At 36.3% G+C, this 21,690-nt stretch overlaps 1 protein-coding gene across 5 annotated transcripts in view; it reads left to right on the forward strand.

Annotated features, from left to right (window-relative positions):
- Positions 1 to 21,690, forward strand: part of CNTN4 (contactin 4) — a 907,777-nt gene that overhangs the window by 585,415 nt on the left and 300,672 nt on the right. For all 5 annotated transcript variants that reach the window (XM_047849694.1, XM_047849690.1, XM_047849689.1 and 2 more), the window contains 2 exons: positions 11,952 to 12,078; positions 20,134 to 20,309. In XM_047849694.1, the coding sequence (XP_047705650.1) occupies positions 11,952 to 12,078; positions 20,134 to 20,309 (303 nt within the window). The remainder of the gene's footprint in view (positions 1 to 11,951; positions 12,079 to 20,133; positions 20,310 to 21,690) is intronic.

Consider the following 21,690-nt stretch of genomic DNA (forward strand, 5'->3'; position numbering starts at 1 on the left):
GCATAAAAGTATTTGTTTCCAGTAAACTAAGCATTTTCCCATTACTGGAGGGCTTTTGCAGTCATTGTTGCCTTTGGTTGCAGTGTTTGTTTACCTCCCAGATATGTTCATGATGTGTTCCCTCTCTTTCAAGTCTTGGATAAAGTATCGTCTTCTCATGAAGACATCACTGGCAACTCTACTTAAAATTGCAGTTTCCTCCCTGGACTCCCTATGCCTTTTCTTTTTACTTCACAGCATTAGTCACTCTTCAGAACACTGTATAAATTCCTTAGAGTCTGCTTCCCCCAACCTAAAATGTGATCTGTCTTAGGATGTTGTGTTTATTTACTTTTCTATCTATACTCAATGTGTTCAATGTGATCTAGCACATAGTAGGAACTCAGTAAATGCTTGTTGAATGAATGACAAATATTAACCCAATATCGCCTGTCAGTTACCTTCTGCTTAGGTGATGTTTTCCTCCGGCAAACAGATATTTTTATTATAAAGGTAGATACTTATGGTTATCCAATTCTTCTCTGGAGGTTTGTGGGAAAGGATTTGAGTTTCATTTGCTAGTGAAATGAGGAGGACAGGTGGATGACTTATTCAAAGGGCCCAACAACTTAATGGCCATGCTTTTTACCTTGTCTTAGGAAAGCCAAGAAAACGTTTTTCCTCCTCTTTTGATAAACCTGTGAATTCAAGTCAATGGCATTTTCTGCTGCCATTTATCCCTTCACAGAGTTTTTGCTTTGTGTTTGCCCAAATCAGTGTGCATGCCATTTTACCTTATGACAGAATGACATAGAAAAGGCAGAATGCCCAATAATTAGATGCAAATTTTATGCTTGTCATTTTGAAAGGTTATGAATCCCCCTTTTATACAGTTTTCTATAGAGGATTACTTTAGGACAAAATATCCTTTATGTACATCAATATGCTGGTAATTCTAAAAAAGAACAACTTTGTAATTTGAAAAAATTAGTAACAAGTGCAGCATATAATGAATACATTTATCCCTTCTGCTCTCTATTGAAAGGAAATAAACTTTCACTTATTTCCTCCTGAACCAAAGTTTGAAGACATAAATATTGACAAAATATTCTTCCTCCCTTCCTAAGAGATGACTCCATTATTCTCCTCCAGTATATTTCTAGGTGCAAGTGGACCATTTCTACTGTTATCCAAAAAACAAACTAGAGGAAACTGATGGTACTATGAAGAACATTCAATTAAATCTGAAAATCAGGATTCTTGTTAGAGCCCCATCATTGAGTATCCGTGTGACTTTTCATAAGCCATTTAATCCCTAAAAAACTTTGGTTCCTCATGTCAAAAATGGGGTGGCCTAAAAATCTCAAGTTACATTTGATGATACTGTTCTTATTCAACATATCAGAATCTCATTTGTTACTTGTTGGTGGTGATGCATAGAGAGTAATTGCAAGTGTATATCATGGTGTCATGGTGCCCCTGAGCATTTAGCTCTTCTCTTATAATACACCATGTTCAAATGCCTGACTTGCAGCCTATTATAAGTGAATTGTCTCTAATCTGCTCTTCTTCCATCATCAAGTGAGGAGGAATATAGCATCAGTCAGTAGGGTTGTTGGTGGGGTGAGACAGGGCCTGGCAAGTGTTTTTACTTTACATGCAGCCTGGCCTCATTATGCCCAATAATAGTAGTTATTATTGCCATTATTCTACATGTCTCTGTATAGCAGACATGGGGCCAGGGTGGGGGGGGGGGGAGGGGTTTATCTTTAGAGGAAGGGAAAGTAGAAGTTAATTTGTAGTCTCCTAAGCATCTTTTTTCCAAAGCTGAGGACATCTCTGCCTAAGTTGAGTGATAATGCTTGTTTTCCCATCTCTAGCAGGACTACTGGATTTAGTCAGACAATGACATAGGACACAGTCTGGTTTGGGTTTTCATTTCAATCAAAATGACAGTGCCCCACCAAAGAGACTCATACACTGGAACCCAATGCCTGCCATGAACTGCAACTCAATTTTGCCTCCTCCCCAGCTTCCTCAGGGACATCATGACAACCTTGTATCCTAAGCAACTATATGCAAAATAACTAAAGTACTTACACACCAGAAAGAGTAGAATACTAAATTCAAATTTAGTGGATCTTTCCTGTTAGAAATATGTTGTCAGAGTTTTGCTTGAACAGCTCCCAGATTACTCCCTTTCACGCTTCCTAGTATATATATATATATATATATATATATATATATATATATATATATATATATATTGACGCATTTACTCTGTGTTGAATTGAAAACCTGAAACATTTAAGGAAAGACAGACATGGGGTATTTCAGCTGCTAAAGAGACAGGTGCAAAGAATCATGAATATTACTTGAGGAGCCACAGTGCATGTAACATGAAAGTACCACCTGCAGGTGTTACGTGTTCAGGCAACTCAATATCAGGGAAGGAAGTGGGGAACCTAGGGTGTCATTGTGGAGATAATAAAACCAGCAAGTTACCCCAGAAGGCCTTAAAACAGATGGTTTCCAAGAAAATGCAAAATTACAACTGAGTGTAGAAGAGCCAACCTTGGTCATACTTTTGTTTTGTTGAGAATGAAGATACTTTGGTTCTGGGAGGCTTAGCGACATAACCAGGGAAAGAGTTAATTGTTTCTCCCAGTCACAGAGAAGCTTGGACAAATCTGGATTTTCTTAAAACATAATAAGCAAAACATCAGGAGCCAGAGCAGGTTTGTTACAATCATTTACATCTTCTATTGCAAAGAAGAATTTATCCCCATGGACAGACATAATGGGAAACACTCTGCTCACCCAAGCCAGAAAAGACAGGCATTTCCAGCATTTGATTTAAGAGCCAAACAAATACTCTGTTTCCTTGGTTAAAAGTTCTAGTAGCCACCGGATGCTTGAAACATCCTACTGTGGCTGCTGCCATTCTCTTAATTTTTCTTTCTTAAATGGTGGCTCATGATTGTGGATCACCTGCATCTAAATAAGCTGAGATGCATAATTCAAATGTCTGTGCCCTACCCCCAGGTCTATCTAATCAGAATTTGGGGGGGAAGGCACATGTAAGCTCTGCATTAATTTTAACTGGCTCCCTAAGAGAGCCTTTTTGCACATGAAGAACACATAAAAGCACATTATAAACATTAACACTGTTTTAGGTTAATTATCTCTTTAAAAGGCCACCATTAAAGTATATGAATTTCAGCTAGAAGCTACACATCTGGGGAATAGATTAATATATTGCTATATATATATATATATATATATATATATATATGCATATATATATATTTTTTTTCCCAACAGGTAATAGTGTCCTGTGATGGGGAAGGGCATGGGAAAGACATGTCTTATGGGGCTTGTCATAAGTAATCAAAGTGACACAGGTCAAAGGAGCAGACTTTTAGGGAGCATTTGATCACAGGAGCGACCAGGTTGAGATAGAAGCATGAACATGAACAGTAGCTCCAAAGGGAAGATCTTTGCCTGCCATATTGCTGAGGGCCTATTCGTGTGCATTTACACACACATACATTTGGAGAGTGGCTGAAAGGAAATTGAAAGAAGAAAAGGAAGAGCAAAGGACATTAATTAACCCACGGATTAAATGATGTGTACTTTCTACGAATATAGTTTCGATTAAGAGTCACTTAGCTTCAGCTGTTAAAAGCCAACTCAAATTTGATTAAATAAAAGCAATAACTGGCTCACATATCTGGGAATCTTAGGGATAAAGCTTGCTTGGAACAGAACTGGTTCCAAAGCTCAAGTGATGTCATCAAAACTCAGCCTCCATTCTTTGGTTTCTTATTAGCTTCCTTCTAGTGCGTTAGTTCATTCTCTCTCTCTTTTTTTTTTTTTTAAATTCTCCATGTGGAAGCCTTTGAAAACTCTAGGCTTTCTCCCTCCAAGCAATCCCAGACTCTAAAAAACTTTTTCCCCCCTAGTAGTTTTATGAAAAGGCTTGAAATAGAATCTTATTATCCAAACTTGCATCATATGCTTGGGAATCAGTTTTCTAAGAAAATGGAATATTAATTGTCCAGGCTTGAGTTACCTCCTGCTCCTAACTTGGATACAAGATTTTAGTCTACCCAAACCACTTAGGCTACTAGGGCACTTGGGTCACCAAAGAAAAAGTGGAATGCCCTTACCTTGAAGAGAAGTGATGAATTCTGAGTAAGCAAAAACCATAGATATCTACTGTATACTTATGTTAAGAGGGAAATAGCATTTAGTGAATTAGTGTTACAGATATCTTATTCCAACTTCTTTAGCCAAAACCAATCTGTTACATACATATGTTTTTATATATTCTTATTTGCTATCATTAGTAAATAATGACTCATCCCCAGCTGAGTCTGGGTCAGCACTCCATAATCAAACAAACTTATAATTCTGTAGAGATATTCACACTAAGGCTATCATCTCATATCCCTTAAGTTCAGTTTTTGCCCCCAAATTAGTTACAGAATATTTGCATTTGTTGAAAATTTATCTTTATTTTCATAACTGGAACTTGTTGTCACAGTCACCCATTTACTTATATGTAAAGGAGTAATGAATCCATTGTTTCTGAAATGCATCAGGATTTGGGGTCAGGGTCAGGAGTAGGTTGGAGTAGGTTGTGCTGACCCTTTTCCCCTTGTTGATCTTTGCCACTCCTACAAATGCTTCCTTAAGCAATGCAGAATTTTTCTCCCAAAAGAGACCACTTTTATCTCCTAACACTTCCCCAGATCACCACCATTTCTAAGAGCTGGCGTTACATACAATTAGGTCCTCATTATGTGTGACACAATGTATAATGGCAGCAGCACTATTCTGTTAAGCAGGAAACAAAGAAAGAGTAGGAGAAGAGTTCACTTCTAGTTTGGATTTTCTTTCACTTTCTGCCTTCAAACATGTACCAGCTGTCAGCAGACTTCTCTGTTCCTTCCTGTTTAAAATGCTCGTGTGAGGAGGTTAAAAGAAGGAAGGTGGAAGAAAGGACAGATGAAAGAAGCATCTTATCCTTTAAGCAGGCATGGCTGTCTCCTCTTGTATTTGTTTTGCCTCTGTTCTATTCAACTGAGCAAGCAAATGGAACCAAGTGGAGTACTTATTCAATAAAAATACTGTGTGTTGGATAGTTTCACACATAGGCACTTGTGTGCGGCCTTTGAACATCCCTTGCTATTTATGTCATAAAGACTAACCACGCTAAATTGTATTTGTAATGATAGTTTGACAGCTGTCCAGTGATCATTTCTACAATCAGTAATTCATTTTAAAGGAATTCTCACATTCAAGAAAATCAGAGTATTTCATTTGTTTCTGATTTTCCTTAGGTTATTCCCCATACATTTTGTGAGTAATTTCAATCCACAGAGATGTTGCTGACCTTACAGTTTCTTGGCCAAAATGAATTTCCACAATCATTAGAAAGGTTAGAGGAGAAGGCTCCCAGCTAGCAGGATACATTGGACCCTGTGTGTGCTCTTCCTGGACCATTCTAGTGGCAAAATGAATAATGTGTCTCCCCATTGATGCAAGTGGTGAGAGGGAGAGAGTGAAATATGAGCATGACTCTGGGAACACACCCATCAAACCAGCATAGCAGAAGTACCTCTTCTTTGTCCTTGGTGAGGTGGCTTTGGTCTGTAATCCAATAAGGCAACATGTTCCCACTGATTGCCCACATAGAGAGCATTTATGCTCTTGATTGGTCAAGGGCTCTACAGGATGCAGTGTAAAAGGTACAGCATGGCACGGCCACTTTGGTTTGCATCAGGATGCTTCTGTGCATGTATAATGTAATAAACTATCTATCCTCCAGATGTGACCCAGATGTAACTCCCATCTAAAGCCACGGGCTCATGTCCTGAGCTTTTACTCAAACCCTTATGTTCCCTACTAGGTATCCTAGAGTTTACTTCTCAAATTGAGATTATTGCCATTTAAGTGTTTGTACCCAAGACCAGGTGTTTAATCAAAAGCCTCTTTTGATGTCCTGGGAAGATTGACCCTCTATCATAGTCTGAGATTCTTGACTGTTATGGCAGAAATTCATATCTGCCATTAAGATTAAGGGCCTAAACAACCCCCAGGTGCAACACCTGGAAACTCCAGGGCAATTACAAGTAGAATTGAATCTGGTATTTTTAGTTTTCTACGATGAAATCATAGTATTGCATTTTTGTCCTTTCCCAGCAGAGTTGAGTCAGAGTTTGCAAGACTTGAAAAATATTTCCAGCACAAGAGAAGTGCATTGACCTAAGGGCTTTGCTGGAGAAATGTGGCCTTTTACCCCATCCCACATGGAAACTACAGAGTGATCTAGCACACAGAACAAAACTCTGCAGGGTTGTTTTTCTTCATTGGTATCCTTAATTGGTTTAGGGCTGAAAGTCATCTGTGCTCAATTTATAATGTACAGTACTAGTTTTCAAACCGTAGAGTGCACAATAATGAACAGCAGTACTGGGCTCTGATAATAAAAATCCAGTAAGTTTGGCAGGGGCTCAAAAATCTGCCTTTCATGAACACCACCGGGTAAGGTGATATTGATGCAGGAGGTTTCTAGAACATACTTTGAGGAATAAATTTACGCGTAGTTTGATTTTTTTTTTTTGCAAACTTGCCTTCTATGAAATATTTATCTGAAGATCATACCTGCTGTCTGATATGGCTCAGCCCTTTAATGCCTTTCCTATCTATATTGGCTACCGTTTAGGCTGGTTTACAGATGCCCTATTTTAAAAAGATCTACAGTTAGCATTAGTGGATTCTTCCAATCTGTACCTACCCACTGGCTTGCTCCTTTATGCATGTTATCTTTTGCTGCTGACCTTTCACATGGAATGGGGATTTTGCTCTACACTTGCTCCACTATACTTGAACCCTGGGCCTCTGCCTTGCTTCCTGAAGCAAGGCATTTGACTGAAGCAAGGCACCATCACTTGAGATTCAGTCCTATTTTCCTCTTCTCAGTCTCAGAAAACCTAGGCCACCTCCATCCATTCCAATTTCTTTTCCAAGTTTGGCTTCTGATAGCCTGAGAAACATTCTGCTTGCTTGCCTGGGAGAGAAGTTTGGGGACATGTCAAAATGGGCCAAATTAATAAAAAAATTAAAAAGAAAAAAAAAAGAGTAAGATCGTTGATGTTTCAATGCTGCAGATAAAATGAGCAGTACCTCACTGTGGAAATGTGTTTTATTATTGTATTTCTTAGAGGATTATTTTATTTTTTTAGGTAAAAATCATTTTTGTTTCTGTTACAGATATAGTACCTTTTTTAGCCTGTGACCTGGGAAAATACATTCAGGATTAAATAATCTCTTTAAAGTTCTGTGATATTCTATGCATCTCTTTCAATACTCCAAACATTTTAAGAATCGCCCTGACACTGCATTTTGTTTCTGGAACACTTACAGGAGGCAGCGAGAAGAAATTGGCTGACAAACATTGATTTTGTCTCCCCCTAAAAAATAGATTTTAAAAAGAAAAGAATAAATGAGGAAAGGCGTTTGAGACTCACTTATTGAGAACAGTGTTTTCTAATAACTTTCAGTATTTGATGAACAAAGGGACAGAAGGGTTAAGGGTAGCCTGACCTTTAACTTAAATACATTTCTGGTCACGAAAGTTGTACTCTTTCTGAAAACCTATAGGTTTCCCACTCTTTGTTGAAACATGAAAGGGGGTTTTCCTTAGCTTAGGTCTTCTCTGTTCTCTTTGCAAATATACGGTTTACTCAGATATTGGTGCATGAGAATTTCTGTGTTAAACTTTCGGGAATGTAAGTAGTGTTGTGGAAGTATCCAATTGACCAGTTGGCAGATAGTCTCCAAAGGGGGGAGAACCAGAAAATCATGATGTACCAGTGTTGGCATCTTCACTAAATCCCCTAGGCTGGCCCTGAGATCAGTGATCTGAAATCTGAAAGACTGTGTCTGGGCTGTTGGCAACCTGGCTTCCCTCTCTTTCTCTTCACCATGGTTTTCAAGAATTTCAAGAAAAGTAATTGCCTACTGCTCCTCTTAGAGATTCCTGATAATAATGTGAGTCCATTCCCCTAACTTCTTCAAGCTGGGTGAGTCACTAGGGTGAGTTTCCACCCTTTGGGGAATCCACAAGTGAAAACATCAATCTGAACATCCTGTCACATAAATAAGATGAGATTCATTTCTTATAAACAAAGGGTAATAGTTACAGCAGGAATATAATGTGTATCAAGTAAGGATAAGTTACCACCATAGGACAGTGGATTATTAGGTCACCTGAGCATACCTTTTCCTTGTCACATCAGTCCCTCTTCTTTGTCACATAGAACCCTTGGAAGTGTTCTCATAATTAGCTGTTGGCATTCAACTATATGGGTGTTTCTAAGGAAGTTTCAGTTTAGTTTCAACTTGAGTCCCATACTTTGACAAATCCACCCATTTCCTTGTGTGGGTCAGTTTTATCGGTTTCTGTTCCTGTCTTCGTGCCTCTTAGCTGCTAGTCCAAACATGTGCTAAAAGTCCTTCTCTATATGCTACAAGCAAAGATGTGTTGGTTTGACTTTGCCAGACAGAGAATGTTTAGGAGTGTGTCTAAAGCCAGTGTTGGCTGATTTCTGCTCTTAGGAAATGGAGAGCTAGGAACAAAAGAATCTATGTTAGTTTTGAATTTCTAGTGTGCAGAAGAATCACCCAGATTGAACTAGGTTAAATGTAAATTCATGGACCCTGGATTTTTCTGATGAAGTCATTTTGGACTTGAGTCTAAAAACACAAGCTCTGTACTTGCTCTATACTTGCACATACACAGTTAAAATGCAGGTGGTCCTTGGTCTAACTTGGAGACATCTTGGCTTATTAAAACCTTGCCCTCTTGTCATTTTCTGAGATGTTCCTTTATGCTGAAAATCATGGCTCCCCCTCCAATTGCATAGAAAAACTTAATATGACAAAGGAAAGGGGAAACTTTACCTTATAGGTTTTACAAATGGCAGATGCAGAGTGCTTCGTATGTACCTTCAAACCTTTAAGACACTTGAAAGTCACTTTGTCACTACTACAAAAAGAACACACTTACTGATGTCTCCATCCATGTTTCATCTAAGAATGTCATTCTGAGGACTCTGTTTCACCCAGGTACCTTGAGGTTTGAGAGAAATAAAACAACCCTTTAACTCTTTTTTTGTCAAAAAATGTTGGTAACTCTAGGCTAAATGTTTTGTAGTTAGGATATGTCTTCCACATCTGCATTGCTCAACTTTCTAAAATCTCTCCCTCCATCTTTTTGAAACCATGTAGCTCATGCTTGAAAAGCTATGGATTTTCTTAGATGAGAACTAAAATGCTAATGTTGATTTACAGGCAGCAAGCTTGGTTAACCAAGAGAAAATAAAAACTTTGGATGTAGTGTGTTATTTATAGCGAATGCAAAAGCATCATTATTATCAATTCTTGTTACAAAATACACAGAAAAAATATCATTTTTGTTATTTAAATATGGCATGGATACATTGAGAAATAGTACAGATGTTAATCTACAGCCTCTCAGCTGCATCCTGGATAATCATTATTATGTTTCATTCTTATTTAGAATTACTAGTAATAGACTGTGTATTTCTGTATGAAATTCAAATCAGGGAACACCAATGAATTGAGATGATTGATAATATATATATACACACACATACACACACACACACAAGCACACACATAATTTTGGAACTGGGACAACAATAGAAATATTTCTCTCTTAGAGAAAAATCCACCAAGCATGCTGCTATGTTAGCGATCTTGATGAGTAACATTTGTTACTTAAATAGACATGCCAAAAATTCACATAATTTTTTGTATCTGAATTGAACTAATCCTTGACCAGTGTTTAAATTTGTTTTGAAACTATCTATGTAATTGTGGAAAATCTGAAATGTAAATATCTGCAGTTTGAAGTTTCTGGCTTCAAACCACAAGTGTTAAAAAAAAAGTCTCTGTGTACTTTCATTCTGTGCTTTTGAGTTCTTTGGCAGATCCTGTTTTCTTTGTGTAAGTCTCATTAACATGAGATTTTATACATGGAGTAAGGAGAGAGGATGGTGGATGTCTGTGCATGTAAGATATGGGACAATATTCAGGGATTATTTCCCATTCTTAAGTGTAGAAGCACTAACCTAGTCCAGTCCTATTATTTTAGAGATGAGAAAATTGAGGGCTAGAAAGACTAGGTGATGGAGAGATAAGTCATGGATTTAGTAGGTGACCCAAGGCATTGAATCTTAGCTCATGGTTTTTCTGAATTCATATCCTGCTTGGCTGTCCCCACTCCTCTATAGTAAAATAGAATTCTGTTTTGTCATCTTGTCTCCTTAAATTTTCTTCTGTCCCACCCTCAACATATGGATTCTTTTAAGTTTGGGTTGTAAGCCATACAAAAAATTACCTTACTTCCTGTCCTTCACCAAGATTCCCAGATCAGCTTTATTCTTTTTCCTCAGTCCTGATTCACCTACATGAATTTAGTGGCATCTTACCACCCATCAACAAAGGCTGCTTCTAAAGTTTTTCTAGGATAGCAGTTGCAATTCACACTGTTAAAAATAATCACACCTTAGTGGGGAGTGGATTCTAAGCTACAGGGTGATATTCAGTTTTACTTTACCTCATAGCCACTGGCCCTTCTATCTGGAAACTCATCAGGCAGTGCCTAAGTCAGCTGATTGAATAGATTAAAAAGTGAAAAGAAAATGACACTTAAATAGAACAAGTCCTTATTGATGGTCTATGTACAAACTGCTATATCTGCTACATCAGAGCATACAAAAATGTGTAAGATATGGTTACACTCTCAAGGAGCTTACAGTTCGAAGCAGGAAAAAGAAAGCTACAAATACACTTGAAAGAAAAAGATAAGCTTCCACAGGGAAATATAACTGAAGAATCATGTGGTTAAAGGAAGAAGATAAGGGTCTAGAAAAGCTTTGTAGGTTAACAATAAAAAAGCAAACAAACAAACTTGAACTAGATTTTGAAGAATGAAAATCACTTTCATGGGTATACGTGGGGAGATGCATTTTGACTAACATTTATTATATGTGTACTCTAGAAACATATGTAATCTACATACTGCTACTTAAAGTATGGTTTGTGGATTACCAGCATGAACTTTACTGCTGTTTTGTGATAAAGTAAGTTTCATATATCTAGTTACTGTTATTGAGAGAATGCATTTAGAAAAATTCCTACATCATTGTACATCACTGAACTAATAATAATAATAATAATAATAGACTAATTTGGATGTTACTGAATTTGTGTGCTGAGTCACGTATGGTTCTAGATGTATGATACTTACACAGATATCCCCATGTATGAGTCCATTGTAGGTTGGAAAAAACAAACAAACAAACAAACTGGTCATTTACCACAGAAAATTAGTGAGTTGTGACTCTACATTGTTCTTTACCTGCGTAGACAACTTAAGAAAATTTTATATGTATATTAGCAGTACAGAGCTGTGTCTCATTATTAAGGTATTTATGAAATCATCATTGCTTACTTCCAATTCTATTATCCATTAAAGAGCAGAGAAATTTTAACTTTGTGACATTAGACCGGATGACAGAGGCACAAAAGAGATATATTAGGAACAAAATGTGAACAAAGTAAAAGGGTGAGCAAAAGACAGAAGGAACGGTAACTAAGAGGAGAGGAAAGGAAATGCCATGCAGTTTTCTGGAAGTTGTTAGTAAAAATAAGTTATCAGAATGAAATAGAGTCTGTGTCTCTGCTTCACAATATTCCACGAAGGATTAGTCTGCAATGGGAAACTTCATCTAAAGGCTGAAAGTAAATCAGTTGTGTATTACTATTTTTTGTTATTTTATCTTTCTTGTTTTCATTTTGTACTTGGTTCCTGTTATTGTTTCTCTTTGGAAGATGTTCTTTTCATTTTTGGACATTTTCTCCTCTCATTTCAGATGACTACACACTGCACGGCCCTGTTTTTATACAGGAACCAAGTCACGTAATGTTCCCTTTGAATTCTGAGGAGAAAAAGGTGAAGCTCAATTGTGAAGTTAAAGGGAATCCAAAGCCACATATCAGGTTTGTTGTTTTAAATCTTATGTTTCCATGCATACCGTTTCTATTATTAAAATTGACCCGTACTTCTAATTACATAAAGATCTTTTAGACAAGCATCATAGGCTGTCCTGACATACTAAAGAGTTGATTGTGTTCTTGAAAAGTTGAGTGCCCAACTTCTGTTTCTGGCTATACAAGGAACTGAATATCCTATTTGACCCCCTCACTAAAAGCCTAAATATTCCTTAACATATTTTTTTTTAAACATGTCTCAACAAACTGGTAAGAAAGTAAGAAATACTCAGAAGTAAAGAAATAAGTAGGTTTGGAACCCAGAGAAGAAAACTGACCCCCACAAGCAGTTTTCACCTTGATGAATTATGTGAACTGGAGCTTTGGATTTTGCAGTTTCACAGGGGATCACAAGACAAAGCCTAGAGTTGACTGAGAGGAGAGTGGAACATGAGAAAACCTCCCAGAATAGGCCTGGAACCCAAAGGCTATATACTGAAATAAGCTTGCCTCCCCAAAGAACTGTAAAGCAAAAGTAACTGCCTATTTCAAATTTTGGTGCTAAGTGACCTTTAAAGGTTTAGTTATTTATTTTGAGAGGGAGAGAGAGAGACCGAACAGGAGAGCAGGATAGGAACAGAGAAAGAGGGAGACAGAATTCCAGGAAGGCTCCACAAAGGGCTCAAATCCAGGAAAAGTGAGATCATGACCTGAGCTGAAATCAAGGGTTGGCCTAACCAACTAAACCACTCAGGCAACCCTGATGCTAAGTGTCCTGTTGTTGTTGTTGTTGTTGTTGTTGTTGTTGTTGTTTTTAAATTTTTTTATTTTGTTTATTTATTTTGAGAGAGAGAGAGTGAGCGAACAATTTGGGGAGGGGCAGAGAGAGGAAGACACAGAATCTGAAGCAGACTCCAGGCTCTGAGCTGTCAGTGCAGAGCCCGGTGTGGGGCTCGAACTCATGAGTGTGAGATCATGACCTGAGCTGAAGTCTGATGCTTAACTGACTTAGTCACCCAGGCGCCCCTGCTAAGTGGTTTTAATAGAAGATGAGACACAGCTGAAAGGAGAATTAGTAAATTGCATGATCTGTCTGAAGAAATCATCCAAAGGCAGCAGAAAGGAGTAAAAAGATGCAAAGGGAGAGAGGCAGAGAGAGAGAGAGAGAGAGAAGAAACGAGGGAGGTGGGGGAGAGAAAGTGTAAGTGAAAGAGCAAAAGGGATTAATGGGAAATATTTACATAGTTTAATCACAGTTCCATAAAGAAAAGCAAGGGAGAATGAGGCAGAAGCAATATTTTAAGAGAAGGTTAAGAATTTTCCAAAGTTAATTAAAAATTCCAAGCTTTCAGGGCTTGGAGTGAGCCTGGCTGGCTCAGTCGGTGGAGCATGTGACTGTTGATGTTGGGGTTGTGAGTTCTAGCCCCATGTTGGGTGTGGAGATTACTTAAAAATAAAATCTTAAAAAAATATCCCAAGCTATAGATTTAGGAAGACAAATGAATTTCAAGGAGTTCAAATGAAAACAACGCCTCATCTAGAATTATTATAGTGAAACAGCCAAACACCCAAATCAAAGATGATCATAAAAATAGTTAAGTTGATAATATAGATAACCTTCAAGTAGATGGCAGACCAGACTTCTCAATAGCAACAAAAAACCAAGATGGAAGACAATATGCTGAAAGAAATTAACTGTCAAATTTCTGTGTAGCAGAAATACTTTCTTAAAAAGACAACAAAGCAAATATGTGTTCAGTCATTCAGAAACTAAAGTTTGACTCCAGCAGATACACTCGCTAAAGAAAATTCTAAGATAGAATTAAAGCAAAATGAAAATGATACCAGAGTACCAGAGATACAAGAACTAAAGATAGGTAAAGCAAGTGGTGAAGATTCGTCTTTCTACATCAAATCAATTGCAGTTACACTAAACAATAAAAAATAATTTTAAAAAGCACTGTCTTGTGGAGTTAAAAAAAAGAAAAATTAAAATCCATAGCAACAATAGAAATAAGTTTTAAAAAGATAAACTGCACAATGGATGTATCTACATGGCTAAAAAAAAATAAAATTTGACCCCAACCTAACTGCATACACAAATTTCAGGTAAATGAAGACCTGCATGGGACATGGACTTTTAAAAGAAGATAGGCATTCATATCTGTGACTTTGGAGGCAAGGAAGTATTTCTCAAATATGACAGGAAAAGCACAAATCTTAAAAGAAAATATTTAACCTCATTAACATTAAGAACTTCTGTTCAACAGAAATACTGAGATGAGTAAAATTTCAAGCTTCCAACTGGGAGAAGATATTTTTAATACATGTCATTGGCAAAGAAGTAATATCCAAAAATATATTTTAAATCCACACAACTCAAAAAGTTAAAAAAAAATTTAAAAATTTAAAAAACCAAGTAGCCTAGTAGAAACATTACCAAAAGACTTGATTATGTACTTCTAAGAAAAGGAATATCAAATATCCATTAAATATGTAGAAAGATTATCTGTGCCATTAGTGAGCAGAAATAGACAAATTAAAACTAAAATGACACACTCTTCCAAGTCTACCAGATTAACAGAAATTTAGAAGATTAAATTCAACATCATATAGATAGATTAAACCTAGTATGTTCATACAAGGTATCCCCAAGCAGTAGTGAAAATGATAAATTATGGCTGCAGAGTGATGGATCACAGGAATGTAATTTTGAACAAACAAAGCAAGTCACAGAAGAATAGAGTTTAATTCCATATTCATAAAGTTCAAAAGCAGGTCAGCTAGAGCACTTGTTTAAGGATACCAACATACTTAATAAAATCATAAAGAAAATCAAGGGAATGAGAAAGCCAAAATTAGAAGTTATAATTAACCATTCAGAGGGAAATGACTAGAATCTAAATGGAAACAGGAGACTTTAAAAGTAATAATACTACTTTTCTTACACACAGATCTTTATTGCCTCATGGTGTTTTATAATTGGGGCAGATGAAATTTTCTTCTGTCCAAGGTTCTTCTAGCTGCACTAAAACTTAAATTTACACGAGGCAGATTAACATAAGATAATCAAATATAGTCACATGTGTATGAGGAATCCACACACATATGAAATTCCAGACAGGCAAAATGTGGTATGTATGTCATTCTGAAGCAGAAGCAGGTAGGAGTCTGAGACTTCAAAGAGAAAGAATGAAATACACGGAAATATAAAAAAAAAAAAAAAAAAAGTAAATGTTGGGTGAATAAGTGTTTGCCGGGCCATATAGAAACAGTAACTCTATATATCTTATAAATAGGATTTTGCCTCTATTCACGTTTAATGACAATAACTTTAATAACCAAAATATAATAGTGTGTAAAAACAAAAGTAATATATAACATAGTTAGGACAGGAAGAGATTAGAGTCATTAAGGACCAGAGAAGTGGGATTTGAACTGTGATGCTGAGCTTGCAAAGTGGCACAGGGCAAAGGACATCTTATACAAGGTAAAGGATGGCAGTATTAGCATAGTGGAAATTATTTTAGAATTTAATTTGTGTGCCCATTCATTCATTCATCAAATATATCATCATGCATCAAACCACCCAGTGGTTTTCAGACTATGAATTTTAGGTACATGGAACTGGTTCAGCAATTAACTGGTGAGTAATTGCAGAACTTCTACTCAGGAGTCCACCATAGCAGCTCTCCTTTGAATTAGGGTATGGACTAGGAGTCTGAAAAATATGTGGTCCAGGAAAGGTATTTCAACCACTCTATTAAGCAACGGCGATTTACCAAATGCCACCCTAGGTTTAAGATACTCAAAGATTAATAGACTGCATGTTCAAGTGGTATGCTTTTTGGAGGACTGCCTCATAGTAGGACTGCTATGCTGCAAATACTGTGCTGTCAGTGCTATAAAGGATGTCCAAGTTCCAGGGCATCCTGGAGGGAAGAAAGTCTACTTCAGGATGGAAGGTGGAAGGTTTTAGTGAAAGTTTCACAGAAAAGGAGACATTTAACTGTATCTAGAGGGTAAATATTATTTTGCTGTGTGGATATTTTGCCATAGGAAGTGCGTTACTGAAATTAAAACCAAAAAAAGACCTCTCTAATGGACATGTAATTTATCATTCAAAACCAGGATAATTTTGAGAGTGAACACCACTGTTAATAATTATTCTAGGACAGCAGGTCTAAAACCAGCACTATCCTTGGGCAAACCAGAATATGTACTTATTCTCCCTATAATATGTTGAATTCAGGGTTTAATCAGATATTTTAAGATGTGTTGTATAGTAAACAATAAATGCAAGAAGGAAAGGTTTCTACATACATAAATGATGAGTTAAATGGACCCATGCTTTAGTACATAGCCAAGTGTAAGTTTAGATGTTAGCCTTAAATGAAAACAAATTTTGCAGCAGAATTTGGCAAGTTGTTGCTTTGTTTTTCCTCCAAACTGTGACCTTTAATTAACATTGTTTTTGTAACATTGTGTTTCAAGATGTAGGGGCCTGCTTTGTTATTTAAAACAAGCGGTGGAACAGAAACCTATTATGTTTTTAAAGATTGCCAGAAAAAGCAGAGAAGGAAACTTTTAATCAAATGCACCAGCAATTGGTTGCAGTGGACTGGGCTTTCCTTTATACCTTTGGCAGTTTCTCTGTAACATAATAGCCAGTTGCTACCTGGGAGCTAAAAACTCCCTCTTGTTGAAGGAAAGAGCAAGAGAAAAAATGGAGTGATCGGTATTTTCAAACATCAGTCTGGCTAAACTTTTTCAGTGCTCTGGCTGACTTTGAGGGGGAAGAACAAATAGGAGAAATTCAAGGTGAATTCTCTGTGGGGATCTTCAGCATTAGGTTTTTCCTCAAACACCACAACTGACCTCTCTTCTTTGTATTATTCCCTCAACTGAGCCTTCTCTTTTCATTGTTTCCTGCCCCTCGATTTTGAAAGGATTGACCCAGACCCAGAAAAATTTAAGAAGTTTTGACTTGTGCCAACTTTCCTTGTATTAAAGTTTCTTAAGGACTTCTGACATTACTTACTGCACTCAGCTTCCCTTTCCAGACAGAAGGGACGTTCAAGTACTTGGTTGGAGTACTTTTGCTGTGAGGTTTGTATTTGATTTAGTTTGTAGACAAAAAAATCCAAGTCAGAAAGGTCTTGCCCCTTCTTCCATGCCAAGTTGAAACCATGAACAAAGCAATAGGGGTTTACTACAACAAATTCCATAGATAGCTTCCCAGAAAAGTTGGGAAAATTGTACCTTCCAGAATGTCAGTGGGCACAACTGGACTCTGGAGAGAGTTAAGTTGTGGTTCCGAAATGATTCAGAAATCAGTTTACGTGACTTACTAATTTATCCTGACCCTAGAGAAAATCTCCCTTTGCTCCATATGGGCATTTTCTTTATCACCAGTACATAAAGATTCTTCAAACATTGAAAATAAACTGTGATTTTTCAAGAGTGTTCTAGTATGGAATAGGATAAGGAATTCAAAGCAATCCACATTCAGTGGGAATGAACATTGACTGCATTGCAATAAAACTGGGTAGAGTGCTTTGTAATCTAGTCTCAACTGCATTTCCCAGCAAGCACTTTATTTTCTAAATAATCCCTTTTCCTTTGCTATTTGTATGTAAAAGCAGGCAATAAAGTAGATTAAAGGACTTTCTGCAGAGCATTTAGGTTGAGATGACTAGTGTAGACAAACCTACAGAGGTGTTCTCATTATTCCTACAACCACTTTTCTAAAAAGGCTCACATGGTCCATTTCTAAATTCCACATTCTGCTTGCAGCTCACATTATATTGCAATTTCCTCTTTGAGTTCTTAGATTTGTCATATTAAATTGCTCAACTATCATTTGAAGTGAGAGTTATAGCCAAGACGTGATCAGCTGACTCAAAAAAAAAAAAAAAAAAAAAAAAAAGCCTGTCTAGGGCAGGCAGTCATTTCTAGAGATTCATGTGCAGATAGACCTGCTAAAATATAACGCAGCTGTTCTCTTTTTATTGCTTATTACTTTCATGTCTGTGTCAGAACACAGAAAGAATTACTGTCAAGCTTAAAAACAATGTCTTTTTCTAATACCCATCTTCTTATAAACAAACACATAAAGAGCTATGTCCAATTTTGTGATTCTGACCTACCTTTCCTGCCCCTCATGTTTCTAAATTCTACAATTCAAAGACATGGATGTGAACAAACGTACACCACCATGCTCTGATGGGCTACAATGCTCATAAATTGTGTATGCTCAAAGCTAAAATATATCATAAAGAAGTACAATATTTAGTCAAGGAGAGTGTCAAGGTCTAGGTTGCTAAGGGAACAATACAAAAGTGATGTAGGCAAATTATCTCTGGTGAAGGCAAATTCCTAACTGATGAAGCAGAGAGAATCCTATAGGAGACTGTGGAAAACTTTAATTAATTTTGACTAATATTGAAAAAGATTTCAATGGAAAAGGTGATTTAAAATTGACCCTGGGGTATCTGGGTGGCTCAGTCAGTTAAGCATCTTATTCTTGCCTACCCTTGATCTCAGGGTTCATGGGTTGGAGCCCCACATCGCGGGCCCTATGCTAACAGTGTGGAGCCTGCTTAGGACACTCTCTCTCCCTTTTTGCCCCTCCTGCTCTCTCTTTCTCTCTCTCTCTCTCTCCCTCCCTCCAAAATAAATAAGTGAACTTAAAAAAAATAAAAATAGAACAAAATAGAATTGACCTTGAAGTGTGAAAGAGCTCTTGACACAGAGAAAAGGATCATCTTTAAACTTCTGCTTTTTTTGACACCAAATATCCAAAATCATGAAACAAACTGGATTGTATGGTTTCATATAAATCCTTTTACATTCATTGTACACACCAGCCATAGTACTCCAGAATATTGTGAGAAGATACACAGTGAGTATGTAGGTATACATACACATTTTAAATGACTTTTTGTTTGTTTTTTACTGATTGAAGGAAATAAAAATGAAAGTCTCTCATTCTTTAATCTTGTTATGGTTTTTTATCAATTTCCTTTGTGCTGCAGTGTTTTCTTATTTTTTGTTCTCCCCATGGGAATGCTTCTGTGGGACTCTTGATATTTTAGAAGCTTCAACCATGGCATATTTTCATTACCTGGTATTTTTGTAGAATTTGAGAGGGAGGGGGAAAAGAAAAATAAGATACATAGTCAGTGAATTGTATTAGCTCAAAAGTTCCAAAGTATTCAAAGGAAGGCAATTTGGTTAAAATAAGCTCTCTTTGGAATGTTACTGGCTGTGGAAAAAAAAAAAAAAAAGAAGAAGAAGGAAAGGAAGTAGATCTTGTTAGTAAAGCTTGGCTGTTTAAATGTGCACGTCCCAGGAAAATTTATTTATAGGGCCAAACAATATCATCAGATACAATAGATGATTGAAGTAAATAAACAGAAGAACAACACAGCTCTCTTTGCCTCTGTTACCTAATGACCTGATCTGCAGTTTACTGGGATGGTTGATTGATATTTGAGTGCCATTGACTAAGAAGATCTTCAAAGTGATCCATGATCAAGACTAGTTTGGCCCCTAAGACAGCTCTAGATCAATAGAGTTCCTCTGCTTTGCAGTCAGCCATTTCAGTCATATTAAGGACCAAATCAAAGCATCTCTGCAGCAATTTCATCAAATACTCAGCAATCTACCTGTAAGTGGTATATTCTGTCATCTGTAGAGACCCATTTAAAGAATAACTACAAACTAGAAAAAAGGACTTTTTCCGAGGAGCCCTATTTGAAGAAAGTTATACAAGATGCTATGGGGATTTTAAAATAAAGTGTGTGTAGAATCAAGTAGCCACAAAAGCAAGTGTTAAAATTTTAATATCATTGCTTACTATAAAAGTCATGCTCTTTCCATAGCACTTAAGTTGTCACCATTGCTGGGTAGAGCATTTCTAACTTTTTTTTTTTCTACCATGGTTAAAAAAAGTCACAGATGGTATTTCATGCTATTTATATAGTTTTTATATGTTTTAAATGATTCAGAAATATTGATTAATATTACAAGGCTTTATCTACTGGCATTTTTATGCTATAGGTGGAAATTAAATGGAACAGATGTTGACATTGGTGTGGATTTCCGCTACAGTGTTGTTGAAGGCAGCTTGTTGATCAATAACCCCAATAAAACCCAAGATGCTGGAACGTACCAGTGCATAGCAACAAACTCATTTGGAACAATTGTTAGCAGAGAAGCAAAGCTTCAGTTTGCTTGTAAGTAGCAATTACATTGTGTGCAAATGTTACTCTGAATTTTTATACCATTAAGCCTTTAAAACAGTTTCTTTTAAAAACCAAATAGATTTTAATTTGTTGTATGATCTTTACCTTTTATTCATATTTGGGAAATACCTTGTTTATAGGATAAATTGTAAATCTAAGTGGAAAGATGTATTCTGCTTTTATAAGGATTAAGACTGATTATATGACAGTTTGTTAGAGGGTTCTCTGTACATATATAAATTCACACACACACAAATTTATATACGTATAAATTTACATACACAACAAAATAGCACACATAGATACATACACATTATAGAGTGTATATAAGCAAGCAATTGAACTGCCAGTAATAGTCATTTTGAGAAATGTTTAACCATAAAGTTTAGAGTTGCAACAAATTTTGCTAGTCTATTAATCCTATAATTCTCCTTTTTTTTCTTATTTTATAGATTAGGAAAATTTTTAAAACAACTATAACAACAGTAAGCAGAGGCAAAGTGTTAACTTTTATACTATACCTTTTATATTTCCAGCTTAGAACATTTAAAAAACAAATTGCCATCTCATAAGACCGTCATCTAATAAAAGTTCATGAGCATATGAAAGAAAGTGGAATTTAGAAATAGTAAGTTGAAAATAAAATCCACAGGGAAGAGCAGTGAGTACACATTTGAGTATAGATGCCTTTGAGGATTGATGTGCAGTTACATTTTTAAGGGTTTATGTATTTGCATATGATTATATATTTCCAGTATAAAATCCCAACTCATACAGCAGTGCATTAATGTCAAAGGTTTCATAATTACAAAGTCTGTTGGCAGTAACACTGTAGAATATTCTCATTAACAAAATCCTCTCTGGGAACTCAACATCAAATATATCTAATATTCAGTGCTTAATCTATTATTGCCGTCACGTGGCATTTTTGCTAGTTGAGAAATGAATTTTCTGAGTATTAGGTATATATAGGATTCCAAGATTATTTTGTTGGTGAATATCTCCTGATATCTTCCAAATATCCTTAGGTGTACAGAATAATAGAAGGATTATATGTCTGATTGAATGCTACAGAACCAAAATGTTTATTTCTCCTGGTCTAATGCAAGTCTATACTTATTTTTTAGGAATAGCAAGTGAATTCTGTTGGATTTATTTAAAAAAAATAAACACAGACTCATTGATTCTAAGAGTAGGGAGATCTCTACACTCAATTAAACTTGTACTTCTTTGATTTTTGGATTCCATAATATAAGAAAATTTTTAAGATAGCAATAGTAACAACAAAAATTAGAGGTTGACATAGAACTGCCAACTCTTGATTTTCTAATTTATGGCATTTAAAAAACAAATCACCAACTCTTAAGGCTAT

The sequence above is a fragment of the Prionailurus viverrinus genome, chromosome A2 (genome assembly GCF_022837055.1).
Source record: "Prionailurus viverrinus isolate Anna chromosome A2, UM_Priviv_1.0, whole genome shotgun sequence".
Taxonomy (NCBI): domain Eukaryota; kingdom Metazoa; phylum Chordata; class Mammalia; order Carnivora; family Felidae; genus Prionailurus; species Prionailurus viverrinus.